At 40.5% G+C, this 18,150-nt stretch overlaps 2 protein-coding genes across 5 annotated transcripts in view; one reads left to right on the top strand and one right to left on the bottom strand.

Moving 5' to 3' along the window:
- LOC135501891 (putative methyltransferase C9orf114) overlaps positions 1-18,150 on the bottom strand; it is a 79,809-nt gene that overhangs the window by 24,004 nt on the left and 37,655 nt on the right. The window lies entirely within an intron of this gene.
- The window catches only part of LOC135501888 (regulator of G-protein signaling 5-like), a 46,986-nt gene continuing 29,136 nt past the window's right edge, over positions 301-18,150 (top strand). The window contains exon 1 of one of the 3 annotated variants that reach the window (XM_064794288.1): positions 301-1,053. In XM_064794288.1, coding sequence (XP_064650358.1) covers positions 1,009-1,053 — 45 coding nt within the window. In that variant the 5' untranslated portion in view covers positions 301-1,008. Of the gene's footprint in view, positions 1,054-14,965; positions 15,017-18,150 lie in introns of those variants that run through there. The other 2 variants (XM_064794290.1, XM_064794289.1) reach the window with 2 other exon arrangements.

The raw sequence follows: 18,150 nt of genomic DNA, 5'->3' as shown, positions 1-18,150 counted from the left end.
CAGACTCCTCGGAAGCATTTATTAGCGCTAAATCATATGTGAGTGTCGGTTACAGAGCTTTGTAAATAAGAGTACTTAAAGATTTCAGTTAACGTTGATTACATAACCTTGGTGAAGTATTTTGTCTTTGATAGAGAGGTTTAGATGTATTTTCGACTCGGACTCCGACACAGATTTCAGACTGATTGATAGTCATATTGCGATATTTTCGACTGAACTAAATTAAAGAAAATTCAAATCGATTAACCAAATCTTTTGCAGAGGAATATTCGAAATTCTGATCTGGACCTAGCATTAAGGTGGAAATGATGTGGTTGTACTTTGAATACGGCTCCATCATCAGTGCCATCTTCACACTTCCATTTTGAATGTTCGGATAGTCTTATACAAACACATGTGATCCTTCTTCAACTGAGTTCAACCAATTGTGAACTGAAGGTGTCTTGACATGACTCTAATTCAGTCTAAAAGCTGTGTCGGAGTAGGAAATACATCTTAACCTCTTTTATCATCCTCGAACCTCTTCCCTAAGTTAATGCTGCTGGAACTGACACACTTGTGTTAAACAATGTTATTGTAATATGATTCGTTATTGGAAATACCTCCGGAGGCATTGCGCAGTAACGCGACTACCGTCAACTGCTGAAAGCTTCTATCCTCGCCGCTCAACGCATGGCACCTGGACGTATCGTGCAGGTAGCGCTCCAAAATACCAACCGACAGCGAATAAACACCATTCTCCAGTACAAACACGATACTTGAGGTTTCGGATTGCTTCTCCAACATCAGTGATCATCATTACAGTGCGTTCATACATATACATATACCAGTATCTCCATCGCATCAGGAGTTAGCAATGATTTTCTAATGATCGCAGGATAACATTCTGATCTATTGAATCTTATAGAAACCAGACTATGATTATTATGTACATTATTGGAGAATGACTTAGTCATAGGAATATCATCGGATTTCGTACCAAGGATTACCATAACGTTGACAAGAAACATGGCTCAATCATTCTCCAATTCCACATCCAGGTTTCGTATCAAGGTCAGTCTGTTTCATTTGTTGGCATTTTATGTTCACGATAGTGTGATCAGATTCATTTTATGAACTGAAGACCATAATGTTCAGGTAATTTTATGTACACGATAGTGTGATCTATTTAATTTCATGTAAATAACAGTGTGGTCAGGCTCAGTTTATGTACACTTAGGAGTGTGACCAGATTCACGTTATTTACAAAAGAGTTTGATGAGAATCACTTCATGTATATAAAAGTGTGAACAAGTTCGTTTTAAGTACTCGATTGTATGATCAGATTCATTTTATATACATGGTCATTTTATGTACACATGTGTTGTCAGATTCATTTTATGCTGAAAATACTGTGATCGAATTCATTTTATGTACATAATTTCTTTCATTGGTTTATATTTGGTGTCCCCTGGAAGTATCTTAAAGGCGTGGTTCGTTCGTGCACATTGCTTTCTGTCTCTGAGGTAATTCGAAATTGATATCGTCGTAAATAAATAACAAGACAAGCCTGAGGAAAATCGGCGTGTATTACTTGTGATTCTATATCGGTTTACACAACAGCATTGTTGAAATTGATTTTCAATGCGTTTATAGAAAATCTCAAATTCAGTTTTGCATTTCAAATTATTGAACCAGTGTACCCGACCTTTAACTCGGGAAAGATGATCAGAATGATCCTATATATACAAAGGACTATTGAGACGTGCCTGGAGTACCATGATGTCTGCACCAAGTTCTTCAGAAACCAGGACTAACACTTAATTAACCACTGCGACAGGTCAAAGGGATGAGTGATGCACGAACACTATCGGAAAGTTAAAGATGCCTGTTCTTGACATTTGATAGTTCATAGCTATTCAATGAAGGATTATGCTGTTCGTCTTGGTTTTCTTTTACAGTGAAATAGTAAAAATAGCTAGAAGTGCCTAGGAAACCTTAACACTACACTCCACAGTACTATGCTAAAGCTGCCCAAATCTTGCGCTGGGAATAGATCTTCCATCTAAAAGCAGAAGAGTGTATGTTATCCAACAAACGATAAACCTTTTAACTAATTTGCTTCAACAAGCATTACTCTTCTGCTCCGTTCGAATCTTCATAATAGGATAATAGGAAATGAACAAGGCTCCATCACTCATAGAAAACAAAGCTATCTCTTTGATGATGATGGCATGTTGACATTAGAGTCTCTCAGTAAACAGTCATAGATGGATTAGCTATCATCAGAAAATGACCTGAATTAGTTGACATCAACCCTCAACCCCTTACAATTCGATATTTACGCTTTTATTACGATTTTCTCTGACATGTTTTATAAAGATTTGATAAAGAATATTGCAGCTTTTGAAAAGAATATGTTTAGATCAACACCAAAAGTAGTTTTGGGGCCAGCCAGGCATTTGTCCATGGAAAAAATCATTGGGATAAGCTGCACGTAGCCCCAGGTTCCAGGGGACTTTATCTTGCGCTTACCCTTTGAATATGACCAACCCCGGGATAACCGTTATAAGCTGGTCTTCGTTGGCAGGGAAACCAGAGTCACTGCCAACGCCACGGGACATCAACGCTATTCCCAAAGACTGATTCCGTAATACCACAGCTCGGCCAGTCTGTATAAACCTACGATGTGTGATACATATAGTTACTGATAAAATACCGATGTGACAGAGACTTCCATCCAGTTTTGTCCTTGCGGCCGAAAAAAATCATAGTACATGTATTATGATGTACCTTTTGCAACATTTTACTTTGATTCCCTTTAAAGATTTAGTGCCGAAACTTGTTCATTCGCTTTCTGACTTGCTCAGTCGTACCTACGATTTCAATTTGACAATTGCAGTTATTATCCAAAGAAGAGAAAACAACCTTTTAGTAGTTGCTGACGACCACTCTTAGTATTTCATAAAGTGAGGCAGGTTCTTCTTCTATTCAGCGTCCCCTTGACCGCAGACTATTTAGTGGTGCTTCGCTGGATTTATGGCATATATGGTACCCATTCCTTGGGGAAGGCGAGGAGAGTGGTTTAGGAGAAACCTCTTGTCCTCAACATCAGTTGTGGGTAGGGTCAATGCAGGGAGTACATTTGGGCCGTAAGCGGAATTTGGGTCAAGGAATATCGCATTGGGATAGAGCCATCCCATGGTGACCAATCTGCAAATAACCAGTAGTTGCTACACGCAATAAGGCCTTTGCGACAATGACCGCATCAGTTCGCTGGATTCTTCAGCCTCTTCTTAACCTTTTTTCTTATCATTTTATGAGAACGGTATTCGCATCAACGTACCATTTAATCAGACATGACATATTCAAATGGTGTGCTGCGTAATTTCTGGCAGGTGGTGGTGTGCAAAAAGTTCCGGATAAAGCAACGTCAAACGATCTGACAAGAATAACAAAACCAGACAGTGCAAAGGTGGCTGAACATTGCAAGCTCATCACAAAAACCCATGACAGCAGGTAAGTATATATACATTGCATCAGGCTTACAAGCAACAAATTAACGAGTACGTGAATCCAGTTGGCACTGACGGTCACATTCGAAAGCTGACGAATATCGTACAGCCAAGGAAGTTCTTGTAGATACATGTACGTGTATTTACCTCAATGCTCCACCGACTAGACAATTTTGACCAAGAAGATGACGAAGCTGCGTTCACAGGAGACTTGATCTGGAATCGAGCTCTGTCAATGATGATATTCATAGATCCATATCACCCGTTCCCATTGCTCCCGAAGGCATGATCTAACCACAGAGCCGGACTTGGTTAGATTCCACCAATATTGGTCTGTCATCCACATGGACATCATCTTGAAATATTGACGAGGAGGTTTATCGTCATGTCACGCACGGGTAGTGACAGAACGGATTGATGTTGCGATTGACTGGAAGATCGTTATTCCTCAGTGTGACTGTGACCTTCGATTGTCTTGTCCTCCTTTGCCAGAAACATAAACTGAATTTACTTGCAGCCTAGTTTTTCAACTAGCGTCAGTACTTACGTTGGGGTGCTGTTCCAATTAGTGATTGTCTAGCTTTTAAACAAGACAATGGGTGATATGAAAAAAGACTAGCATTGCCAAATGCTTTTATCTAAAAATCCATGTACATTTACACTAGGCCTTTCTGTACAAAATTGAAGTAAAAGCATTTGCTAGTCTTTATTCATATCACCCAATGACTCAACATGCTAAATAGGCTACACCTATCTCACAACCAGTACCGAAAGCTGAATCGGTCCCGCAGTGTAACAACCCGAAGCCGGTGTATCTAGCATCACTGAGAACAGCTGCCTCGGAATCATCTCTTTGATTTCCGAATCAAAATGATTCAAGCGATACCACTGTTTCCCTGATCGGGTCAGGAATGTAGCTCTGTATCTGAGTGACTGAACTGATGAGAGTGCCAAAGGGCTTTACCACGATCGACCGCTGCTGTAGATCACCAAATTGGATCACTCGTGGACGCATCGACCTCTAATGTCTGGCCTTTTTCAGGCTGAGCGAGATTGCACCATACAATTCCTTCATCAAGTTTTGCCTACAAAGGTTGAGATTGGGCTCCTTGGGCTAAGTCAACAGGCTTTGGGCTAAGTTACATCTGAGGACGCCAAACTTTTCGGGCAGAGTACCGAAGTGGTTGATGTCAAAGGCTTGGGGAGAGATGACCAAGACGCTTCACGAACTGCAATCGCTCCCATCAACCTGAAGTAATTGGTGTATAATTCATTAAGAATTCGGCTATGGTTATTTTCAAGAATGCTGAATGACTTGTTTGAATCGAATTGGAGAAGATAGCAACTGTGGCAGCAAAATGTACACCACGTTGCGTGATGACACGAATTACGAACAGCCCATCTGATGCTTAAATTGCCGCAGCACACCACTAGGTAGGAGTTGCCTCAAGGACCTTCAATTATTCCTGATTAACCTCTAGTGCTGCGTCTTCTTTCATATCCGTAATTAGAACCGGGAATGCTGTAATTGCCACCACGGGAACCTTTAACCTCTCGAGTGGTGGCTTCTCATTAGGGTAGTTTCTGTGGTTTAGAGACAGCTCTACAACCTGTTCTCTGGCGCTAATGGGGCTTTATTATAGAAGGATCCTTCACAGAATGACAATGCACGACTTTCGCAAAACCAATTTGAGCATAAACATCATAATGCTGACATGCACGCATAAACCCTTGTAGCAGAGGTATCGAATTTGAAGCCGCTAGGAATATTTTTCTGTTTTCTTAAACGAACCTAAATGGGAGCCGACTATAAGCAGAAGTCTTTCTACCTCAAGAGGATTTAATTTCTAAGCATCTTACACAAAAACAGCATAACTTTAACTTCAAAGAAACGCGATGTACAGCTGTTCTCATAGGTTTACTAGCCACTTTCTCGACTGAATACTGAAAAGGAACATTGTCTTCCAGACAAGCACTCTTCTATCGACAGACGACGAAGATGGTTAGGACATGCGCTAAAACCTGCCTTTTGAAATCTTCCTGTCGTGGTCGGTGCACAACACTGTCCCCGAGTCTGTCAACGGCAGAACAAGTCTTTCATAGCTTTCGCTTGCTCATCACTGCTCTCAGTCGATTGTACGGCAGGTACTTTCGTCTTCTTTGTGTCTGCTCTCTTCAGGAGATGTCTTTGCTCTGAATACAGCTTGTCGTACAGGCCAATGTATCATCTTCTTTCGTCGAGTTCGCTGTGGCCCAAAAGACTGAATACATAAAAAGAAACATCGTTTGCTCGACATGAACATTCCTGGACACATTCCTCAGTCGAAGATGGTTAGAACACTGCGCTAACCTGCCTTCTTCATCAATCGTCATTACCAGATGGTGTATTAACCGCTCTGCGGTTGAGACACACTATTTTAAAAGATTTTCCTGAAAAACCGGAGAAATCACAGAGGAATGGGCCCTTTCCTTTGTTGGAAGTGATACGTATGTGTACTTTGAATATTTGCCGATATGATATGTAATATGTATACTACATTAAACATGAGCAATTCTGATGGCACTCTCATTGTATGGTACCACAACTTGTCAACTTTAACTGAAGCTTTTAATTTGGGCAGTTTGACGCAAAAAGCGAGATATACTTCGTATGGGCAGTACAGTATGGTGCTTCCAGTGAATTAGTAAATCATGCGAATTCGCTGTCCTGATAGACATGATTAGTAAATCAATACATCATTATCCCAAACTATCCTAATACGCACATAAACAAAGATTATGTTTGATCATCCGTTAGATTGGCCAAGTTTTCCAATAACTAACGGGGACATTCCATACGTTTTTTCCACTGCACACTATATTCCTGTTTATATTAGAGTGACAGCCAAAATTCCTCCGTGGAAGACGTGGAATGCCTACATAATTCGGTCGGAGAAACTACATTAGAATTGATGGTGATATAAAGTGTGAAGAAAACATGATCGGGGAACAAAATAACTTCTCTTCAAGTCTCCTGGGCTTCGACACGAGACAGAATGGATCGGAAAAGCAGTTGTATACAGCGGAGAGGTCAACTGTTTTAAGGTGGGGGTGTCCAGCTCACCTTTTTACCCAGCACTCAGCTATTGCGCTAACCCTGAAGCTTTTTTACCGAGTTAATTCCATCCAATCTCCGAGGGATCTTGTCACACACGACTTTTTTCACCCTTTATATTAAGGACTTAGCGCAGTTGCAACCAAGCTGAACTTTGATGGAAACCAATCAGTCATGATGACATCCATCGGCGTATTGTTGCCAGTGTGAAGAAAAAGTCATATCACTGATGGAATGAACGCGTACTTTATGCTTCGAATAGTATCAGCACAAAGAAATAAATGATGAAACCTTGTGAATGGGTTTGCTTTCACACAGCAAAATCCTCCCTGGGGATGGTGAACGACGAAGCCATACTCTTCGACAGGAAAAGCAACCGAACACGATCCGAAGTGCTGTTTCTCGAGTATCAATCAACTCTAGGTTTGAATAGAATAGGTGTATCATGTCCTTTTTTGATTAGCTCATTTCTTATATCAGGTGCCATGGAAAAATTTGTGACACTTTTTGACTTGTAATATCTCTAGTAAAGTGACAAATTCTTTGAAAACTCTCAGTGACCTATTGTAGGATATTCCAAACAAGGCCTGAAAATATCAAAGCAATCCAATAAAAATCTCGCGAGTACTCACTCAAAAATGCAAGTCAAAAACTACAATATCAGGACAACAAACCTGGCTCCACCTGTGGTAAATCGCCAAAGGGTCCATCAAAATTTTCATTCGCCAAGCCTCGCCATTAGTACCACGCCTAGGTGCACACCCAAGTTTTTAGTTTGCTAGCCTCGTGACAGATTCGAGGTGAATAAGCAACATCCTCTTAACGGAGATTGCCAATTCTGCCTCTGAAATCCTTGGATGAGATCTTCGTGCGACACCTATGGATTCAATGACTCGAATAACATACTTTATTGGTTGCCATTATCGGTTTTCTATTGCATAAATCTTTTGTTTTCCCAGAGCTTGAGCCTGTCAGCATTGTTTAATCGATGCATGATACAACTGCTGATGATGTATGTATTCTATCGGGCTCGAACTTCAATATTTCCACATCCTCTTAGATCATAGCTTAGCAAGCGTGGGCCTCCAGACTCTTTTAAATGTCAATAGGTTACAAATGCCAATACACGTAGTTTAAACTAAGTTAATGAAAAAAACTGAATTGGTTCTGTAACTGTGCTTTTTAATTTGTTTATTGAAAAACGAGGCCTGTGTTCATTCTTGCATCTCATTTGCTAAAGTGTATATATCTGCTGAATAATCAATTCTTTTATCCAACCAGGCATTGCAACATTCTACACGTTCTTTAATAATTGTGTACGAAAATAGCGTCTTTATGCAAGAAATTTCCATCACCCTAGAGTGAAATTGCTTCAGATTATTTACTCAATAACACACTTTCAGTTACTTCAATCATTCCATTACCTAAAGCAATCAATGAATGACTGGTTTCAAATGCCACTCTTATCCAACATTCAACATGCAACATTCTACACGTTCTTTAATAATTGTGTACGAAAAATAGCGTCTTTATGCAAGAAATTTCTATCACCCTATAGAGTGAAATTGCTTCAGATTATTTACTCAATAACACACTTTCAGTTACTTCAATCATTCCATTACCTAAAGCAATCAATGAATGACTGGTTTCAAATGCCACTCTTATCCAACATTCAACATGCAACATTCTACACGTTCTTTAATAATTGTGTACGAAAAATAGCGTCTTTATGCAAGAAATTTCTATCACCCTATAGAGTGAAATTGCTTCAGATTATTTACTCAATAACACACTTTCAGTTACTTCAATCATTCCATTACCTAAAGCAATCAATGAATGACTGGTTTCAAATGCCACTCTTATCCAACATTCAACATGCAACATTCTACATGTTTTTTAATAATTGTGTACGAAAAATAGCGTCTTTATGCAAGAAATTTCTATCACCCTATAGAGTGAAATTGCTTCAGATTATTTACTCAATAACACACTTTCAGTTACTTCAATCATTCCATTACCTAAAGCAATCAATGAATGACTGGTTTCAAATGCCACTCTTATCCAACGACAATAAACTCATCTTCAACATTAAGGATGTTATGACTGCGAGTGAAGTACAAGCCACATTTACGACAACAAGGAAATAAATATCAATGTATCGATTTGGGGCGAAACGACTGGGGGCGAAAGGTCATGAAGCAAAACGACCGCAATTCCCTCCTTTTATCTCTTTACCAGCATGCGTAATGCCAGGAGCAAACAGAGGCAGATGTCTGCGAGATCGGATTTTTTTTAGTCCTTTATTTTGTAAAATTTAAGCTTTTGTTTGATGGCATAGTGTCATTTAAGATTCAGAAGACACAAAGCTACTGAGGGCAACAAATAAACCGTTCATTTTTCGAATGGTATACGATTTTAAAGACCGGCCACCACATGATGCAGATCCACCGCTGCGTTCTCCCAGCCTAATCACCGACCCAACAATCTAATCCAATCAAGCAAACATTATGGTGGCTTTCAATCAAAGTGAACAACTTCAAACATTCCATCTTTTATTCTTAATTACTCTTCGTGTATTAATTGCTGTAGAGCTATTCAGACTAAATAAGGTTTCTCTGGGATTTTCGCAGGAAATTGCAGATCAATAATGTCAGCGAGATAGTTTGCCATTTGATGGAGAGATGGAGTCGTGACGTATCAAAGCCGATTTTGACATTGATATTATCTGAAATAATGCGATTACCATCCACAATCACAAGAATGTAAATTTTTTCTTAATATTGACCTAGAAATTTCACCTCTTGGTTTATTACGCTACGACGAACGACTGGCAGTGTCTACCCGAATTCAACACATTGAATGAGATCGAGGAACGGCTATATGGATAGCTTGTAAAGTTCGGGTTCAAAATTGGCTATTGATTTTTCTGTAACATTATTTGTAAAGATGACGTGGGTCCATTAAATCAAATCGATTACCGAATATCTGCCATCTAGGCCCAGAATCAGTATACAAATACATCAATTCGTTTGTAATGTTTGCCATAAATATCGATGGCAAATATTGGTTGAGAATGATGCAGTGACTTGTTTACTGCGGCACCTGATCAGTTCTCAAGGTGTATTCCGCTCAAACTGAGGACAGTAACGGCTTTGTTTTGCAACAAAGGTCATAGTGAAGGTCACTCTGAATGTCACTCGAGTAACCGATCGCGAATGCAACCTCGACTGGCAACGTTACCAGCAGAGGTGTTCAAATTTCTCAATGCAACAGGCAGCGCACAGGCGACGGACGAATTCAACTGGTAACATGCCTATTCAAATGAACATCTGCTGTAGAACCAAGGCACCAACAAATTGTTAAAAAGCTCTCCATATCAACAAGCAAAATGCGAATTCAGCGAAAAGAACAAGGAGTCAAGCAACCCAAGTAGAAGAATTGTCATGACAGGCCGAAGCAACTAAGAGGCATTGCTTGTGTGCTTGTGGTCAGCTTCTTCATATCCCTTAACGGCAATTGAGTATTTCTCAACCTGCCATGAAAATAAAAATAAATAGTTGGCACTTTATTATTGATGATGTTTTTCCTGACGCTCATGTCTTACAAATCACAAATCCCACCAATCGATGGAAGAACTTAACCACAAACGGTCCTAGTTCTTCCTCAAAGTGCCAGATGGCATTTGCTGAAAAAGAGCACCAAACTATGCTTTTGTTGGTGAAGATTCGAGCCAGTGACGGGACTGCACTATATCGATTTCAGTGCAAACCAAATACTGCTTTAGAGTAACTTGTGTGACGCTGAACGGCAGAAAGCTTTGATAGATTCAGTTGGAAATATCAGCGCGGCCTCAGAACTACGGTGAGTCGTTCTTTTCTCAAATTCTTCCATCACGTGTAGGCCAACGGGAACTGGGACCCTTGTTATCATGCTGATCCGCTACTATTCTAAGGAAGAAGTTCAATACGCAAGCAAAGCATGACAGTAGTGTACTTGTCAATCTTGGAAGACTGGAGGACTTAAATTCAAATGATCTTCAGATGAAAATGTAATTAAGATATCGGACCTTTTTGACCCTCCGGTTGGTAAGGCAGTGTTGCAATTTAGCCGCTGCCAAAATGTGTCTCAGACCTATTGCAGCTACGTTGGAGAACTAGTCCTTCTCTCAATGTACCACGTGACGTATCATGCGTTCGCGTGGGTGTTGCAGCTATATAGTCATCCAGGGGCTGGGTCTTCCCTCCATTTGCATACCTTAGTCCAGCTCTAGCAACACTTGAGACGAAGTTTTGGATGGTGCGCCTTTTTTCAACAGTTAAATAAGGCAGCCGTACTATTGCCAGGGCGTTCATCTTTGCCCGCAATATCGGTAAAATGGTAGTGCATTGAACCTCTCATGATATATGGGCTACCTTGCCTAGAGATCAGATGTTGAAACCAACAGATAAGCCATCAGCGGGGAACCACCTGAAATGTCTTGGCTGAACTTTAAACTTTAAAACGATCGAACTGCTGTACACGAATCTCGGGATGATACGTCCACCTCTCCGGTGAACCACGGGAAATGTTTTGGCTAAACTTTTAACTTTATGATCGAATTGTCGAACAGCAATACCCACTGATGAAAAATGCAAAATCTATGGTGAAGGCCATAGGATATTGTAACCGCTACGTGTAGCAGGGAATGTCTTGGCTGAAACTTTATTATCAAACTGTTCGACACCAATCTCCGCTGATTCAGTAGATCGTCCAACATATACATGCAACATCAAAGAAGATGAGTTTTTATTTTTTGTTGTTATTCATTTCTAATAACGTTCAAAACCTGTTGCCGTGTGGTGCATGAGCAAAGGTGTTATCAGTCTCATGCCATCGATTCGACTAACGGTTGAACTGAACGCCAGTTGGCAGGTTGTTTTTTGAGAGATAAACTTCAAACAATATTACTGATTATGAACTGAACCAATGGCGCTACATGTTTAGCCTCTTCATCGCTTAAACAGGAGCTGGCCGTTGAGTAGGAACCTCAGAAAGCCATGGGGATTAAAAGACTTCAGATTTCTCGAATTTGATAGCAGGCTTCCACAATGAAAAGTCACTGTCTGTATGCATAACCACGTATTTTTTCTGCAAATACCTCTCTATCATTTAAACATCTATTTACCCTGTAGTCTAAAGCCAAAATAGAACTAGTCTCATTTTAATGTCTCCCAGTGGACGAAGGAATCAGCAGATAAAACTACTGTTCATTTGATTTACTGCAAATTACCCTCCGAACTACCATCAGTTCTGGTAACCATAAGCCAAGAATTTGTTATATTAGAAGTCATGAATATCTGAACACGACTTCCTTATGGACAAGAGAACACTATATTCGAAAGGTTATAAGGAAAACGACTAGAAAAAGTGCTTTAATTGAAGCCTATAAGCAGAGGCTGGGGTCAGGGGGCCCAGACAAATGTTCGAAGAGCGGCCGACACGTATCTCAGAGCACATTAAAATACAGTCCACGGAAAAGCAGCATCTTTTGTGGAACCCGACTCAATAGTCTGACCCTGACTAAACTGACAGCCACAGAAATCTGCTTCTATGTCACATATCGATTTATCGACCGACCTTGAGCAGCCTAAATCAATCTCAGTAAACAGTTCGATTCAGAGAGAACCACTGAGATCAATCCTCTCAAGCTACTACTTGTCATTCATTGGTTATTTCAAGATTTAACGCGAGAGCAAAGTAACTATGGATTTCTGTGGCCATCAGTTATGTAGGAATCGGCGTCATTGTAATTCCATTACATGTCCCAAGTACGAAATATTCTCAATCAATCAAGTCACCAATACTGCTTCATCGGTTAAACATTTAAATGATTCGATTCATCTTCGCTGGCCTTGGAACCATCCCGAAACTGACATTGATTGGATTAATGTAACTTTTAGGTTTCATTCGCCAAATGTTGACCGTCGGCTTATAACTGTACATAAATGAACATGCCGCACGTAAGACCAGAATAATCCGACCTTTGGCGCTGTTGCGGATTTTGTAATACAGTATTTCCCTTGACAGCAACACGACGAGTGACTCTGTGGAGTACATTGACGTCTGATAACCGACCGCCACCCCTGGGAGGCTGATCTATTTTGACCAAGTTATCTGGGGAGCCAATGAAGCCAATGAAGCCAAGGTGTGGCCACCGAGATGAAATGAATTCTCATATTATGATGGGTCAGTCAGAAGACAGTCGTCCGGATAAGACTGATATGGGTTGGGTCCGAAATCCATAATGGGGTTTCCAATGAGACGCTAGGTCAGTCTGATTACCACCAGCTGCCACTGGAAGGCTGGCCTAATGTGACCGAGTACCTGGCTTATATGAGCTAATGAAGAGGAGACGCGACCACGTAATGAAATATGCTCTCAATACAGGAAAGAGCGGCGATAATCGTTGTTGGAAGGGTTAGAAGTAAGACGGCAGTGTTTACCGACAACGACTGACCAAGACCGATACCATGTGTCCCGGAGGGATCCCGAGACCATGAAGGGGTTGTCCCTAGAGATTAAGCTGCCCCTGGGAGCCTACTGTGACCGAGAATCTGGCTGATATGACCCAATGAAGCCGAGACGCGATCGCAGTAATGGAGTGGCTATCCATTGAGATTCCGAATATGTACTTTAGTGTGATTACCGGCGATCGCTCCTTGGAGACTGGCCATCTGGTTTGATTGAGGGCGACCTTGTCTTGAAGATGTAACAACTATTTAAAGGTTCCTTCGGGTCTTTAACCAGAAGTTTCGCTCGGGTCGATAACTCAACTGCAATACGCTGCAGCCTCGGAGGCGAGGCCAAATTTGATTGTGATGCAAGTGAATGTGGACATGCCCAATGGTTGCGTGATGGCTGTATAGTGATAAACTAGTATTCCAGTAATTTGGCACAAAACGGGGAAAAGACTAGTGTAGACTCCAGCATCACGTTTGGCCAATGAAACTGGGCACGTTTCACGGGAAGTAACGAACAATCTAAAAAAGAAGCGGGGATCAAACACATAAACCAAATTTTAGCGTGCCGGCAGCCAGGCTCAGGAATTAAATTGGGATGTATGTTGATCCTCACATATAGATCAAGTTGGTGGATTTGTTGCCTTTGCGCAGATGGCACATGCAATTTATATTTGCGTCTGAACCGAAGAATTCACGTCAGCATCACTCTCCAAAGGCAGAGAATCACCAATGTGCTACTACTTCGTCGGAAAATGGACACTTATTCTGAAATCAATCATTGTAAGTGCACATAAAAGTAGATCACCCATATCGATCAGAGGGTGATGCAAAAAGCAAGTCCCGTAGATGGAAGCTGGGAGAGCGTTAGCCCAAAACTGATCACTTACATCCGAGGATTTGAAGAAAGCACGTCACCAGGGATTCCGAACCAACCGATGTGAAACTTGTTCTGATGGGAACATTTCATAATGCTGACTGAGTTTGATTAAAGAACATCTTCGTGATTTGGATGATCAAGCCGTCACAGAGTGCAAGATATTACCGGATAGAAATGAAAAATATCGAAAATCAAATAAACTATGAAACGCCCATGCCCAGTAATTTTAAGTTCTCGACATAACAGTAAATAACGGACGACCCCCTCGCAAAAGTGAGCCAAGTAATCAAAAAGCAGAAGCATGATATGAATATTATGAAACACAAGAGTACAATATATACTTCTACTAAATTCTTCTAAAACAAAACATGCTGAACACAGCAGCAAATATTAACAGAGAGATGCGCTGCAAAAAACAGGACCACTAATTATTCTTGATGCTGCGAGGGTATTTTAATGATTGCTAATTACACCACCGAGGGTTTGCCTAATTATTCCATAATTCTCACCACCGCTGTAATAATGCCATGACAGTTTAGATAATAATCAGTCAGACTTTTTAGGAAATTAATGATGATTATTGATAGTGAGTGCACAGAACGTAGTCTGGTCAGGAGGTTTTATGATGAAGTTTAACACGACACACAGTAGTTTGGGCCAAACGTAAAAAAGTACACAACCACCTGCAAAACCACATGTAACCAACTTAAGATGAGGTGAAGAGCAAGGAAATTTCAGCTTAATCTACCAAAAATACCTGTACTTTCCTTCAGCAATTAAACTGGAGACTCAGGCATACTTAACGTGAAAATATCGACTTGGTATTTCCACCATAGCAGATGACTTCACCAATAGAAATGTGTATGCCTGCTGTACATAATGCACAACAAATTACACCAGTGTGACTGGAATCAACATAAGTAAACCAACTGTAGAATGCAAAGGAATACCAAGGAGAGGATATACTTGCTATGCCTAGAATAACTGTGCCAAAGTTGTTTTTAGGGATATTTGTATGGGAAATAACTGCTGTAGCAGGGAGAACAGAAAGGTAGGACAGTGTATATTCATCAAGATAAGCATCTTTGGAATATTTTAAAGTTTCTGCTTAGGTTCTAGTGTTTCACCGGCAGGTTCTGAAGATGCCGAAGCACCATTTTATGTCGGCTACCTTGAACAGCTACTGGAAGTATAGTGCAGACCTACAGGCTGACTCCAGACATTAAATGGCAGAGGAAAGAGGGTCAGGCTTGACCTTTGCAGCACGAATCAACTGCGCGTTGCATCCATGATAACATTGAACTGGCAATTTGTCATATTCTGTGTCCTAATGAAGGTCAAACTAAAACTGAAGACCTACTTCTTGCTGTGCTCCTGGTCACTGATCTGGTCATTGACACAAACGACAGCATCAGGTCACTAATCGAAGAAAATTGTCCTCTGAGTAGTTCCCCACAGCCCTAGCCCTGTAGGCCTGTATCGATGGGCTATCGTGTGCTATCAAAGTGAGCCAAAAGAGATGTTTGGTCCATACTCAGAAACAATTCTGGGGCTTAGATGATCGTTTTCTCCTGGTGAAGTCGATCATGAAGATACCTTACATCTTGTCACAAATTATGGATTTGTCCTAGATGATAGTTTGTTCGATCCTTACATTACTGAAAGAAAAGAGTGATGGAAAAAAACTGGGTTTAATATATTTGCCAATGGTTAAAAAATTGGAACGAAAACAGCCAATATAAAAGCAAGTGGGCACATACTCAAGTCTCTCATATACACTGGGATATCTTTTTTACTGTACATGTACTCCTAAAACAGTAGTAGATCACAGGTAGTTACCTTGAACACTCCTGGACAGGTTGCAACTCTCCCATCTGTACCCTCCTCTCAAAGCATTGCTCTGATACAGTTCAAACTCTGACTGTGCTAACAATAACCACCATTCCCCATCAGGTCCCTCCTTTTTTCCTCATCTTTCTACAATGTCTGATAACCTGTAGCATGAACATGTGTTGGTGTGATTATCCTAGCCAAGGTGTGTAGGTAGCAGGGCTGATGAGCAGGATTACTTCAAAGAATACTTCTCATCAACTTACTTGTGGATTCTAACCTGTAAAACCACTCTGCCAACCTGCTCGTTCTACTTTCTCTAACAACGAGTACACAAACTTTCTGTTTCCTCTAAAAAGCAGAAGACAGACTTTCACCTTTACCATCTACCTCCTCGCAATACGCCAACTTGCTCTTCAGCTTCTACCACATTCTCGAAAACTAGCTCTCAAGTTTATATTTACATCACCAAAAACAGCAGATGTGCGGCAACCTTCCTTTGCAGTCACTTACACCATCGAGAAAGCAGTAGGTTAACTTGCTCTGAAGTCATCTACGTCCTCGGTTGAGCAGTGGGTTAACTTGCATGCTCTCAAGTCATCTACGTCCTGGGTTGAGCAGTGGGTTAACTTGCCTTCAGGTCATCTACGTCCTGGGTTGAGCAGTGGGTTAACTTGCTCTGAAGTCATCTACGTCCTGGGTTGAGCAGTGGGTTAACTTGCTCTGAAGTCATCTACGTCCTGGATTGAGCAGTGGGTTAACTTGCTCTGAAGTCATCTACGTCCTGGATTGAGCAGTGGATTAACTTGCGGCTACGTCCTCAGTTGAGCAGTAGGTTAACTTGCTCTCAAGTCATCTACGTCCTCGGTTGAGCAGTAGGTTAACTCGCATGCTCTCAAGTCATCTACGTCCTGGGCTGAGCAGTGGGTTAACTTGCTCTCAAGTCATCAACATCCTCGGTTGAGCAGTGGGTTAACTTGCTCTCAAGTCATCTACATCCTCAATCGGTTGTGCAGGAGGCCACTTGCCATTCAGTTATATCGCCTCTCCATCACTCTCTTTTTGTTGAAGCAAGAGAAGGCCAACTTGTTGTCCAGGCATCTACATCTCACATTGATTTATGTGCACTATCAGCTTACGTGATTCTTTATGTAAATGCATCTCTTAAGTCGGTACTCAAAATATATCTATAACAACTTGGGGTTTTTCTACTCATTCTGTGGTTGGAGGGTTAACGGGCATAAACACACTGCACAACTTAATCAATTTAATGGATTGCAAGCTACACAGCCTCCAATCAGTGGAAAAACACATACACTCAATTTTATTTGCTGTATTAATGTACCGCATTGCTTCAAGAATGTAACTGAATGAGTCAATAATTTAAAAGGTTGTGTAAGCACCACCACGCAATGCTGAAAGGGTACATTTGTAACACTTAATCAGATTGATTTCAGAGTGTAGTCAGTCAGTAATATATAGAAGTGGATATGTGTACATGTTACCAAAAAAATGTTAGGGTGAGACTGAATATCTGATGTGGTGCACGATACCGAAGGATGAAAAAGTTAAAATCTTTGAAAATGAAATCTTATTGGTTTTCTTGATAAGGGCTCACCAAGACTCGCTGATGATGACCAAACACACCTGCCCGCAATATCTATTGGTCGGGCTATTTTTTCATCCTTCAGAGTTGAATTTTTTCATAAGTTCAAAATTCTGAAAAATGTTTAAAGTCAAAAAAAATTTTGGACTGATGATGTTTCGTCATTTTAAGCAGAAAAAAAATCAAGTGAAAAAAATATTTTGACTTAAAATTTTTTTCATCTTTCAGAGTTGAAGTTCAAAATCCTGAAATTTTTTCAAAGTCCAAAAATTATGATGTCTCTTCATTTTGAGCAGGAAAAAAATCAAGTGAAAAAAATATTTGAACTTAGAGAAGCTATGTCTTAAATCAGGAAATAGGTTTAATTCGCCTTAGCCGAAGTAGTTAGCCATTTCTGATAAGACAGCTCACAGCTCACATTTTTAAGGAACATGCTATATACGCCTTAGAGAAAGATAACACTTTCACTTTTGTCACGTCCAAATTCCAGGCCCTGCTGTTATATTTTGCCTCAATATACTCTGCACATGTATGAAATAACCACATCAATTTGTAATATTTCATTCTGATCTGTCAAATTAACAATTCGAAAAAAATACATTTGGTCAGAATCTCTCTATCAATGGCATGATTTATCACGGTATGGTCCAATTCAGCTTTTTTGTAGGACATTGGCCCATTGGGATGGATATGCTTTTAACCTACAACTTCCGGGTCCATTTGATGCAATTATCAACATGCAATATCGG

This window comes from Lineus longissimus, chromosome 17, assembly GCF_910592395.1.
Source record: "Lineus longissimus chromosome 17, tnLinLong1.2, whole genome shotgun sequence".
NCBI classification, from domain to species: Eukaryota; Metazoa; Nemertea; class Pilidiophora; order Heteronemertea; family Lineidae; genus Lineus; species Lineus longissimus.
The sequence above is the reverse complement of the archived record's forward strand: the minus strand, read 5'-3'. Positions and strand labels throughout refer to the sequence as shown.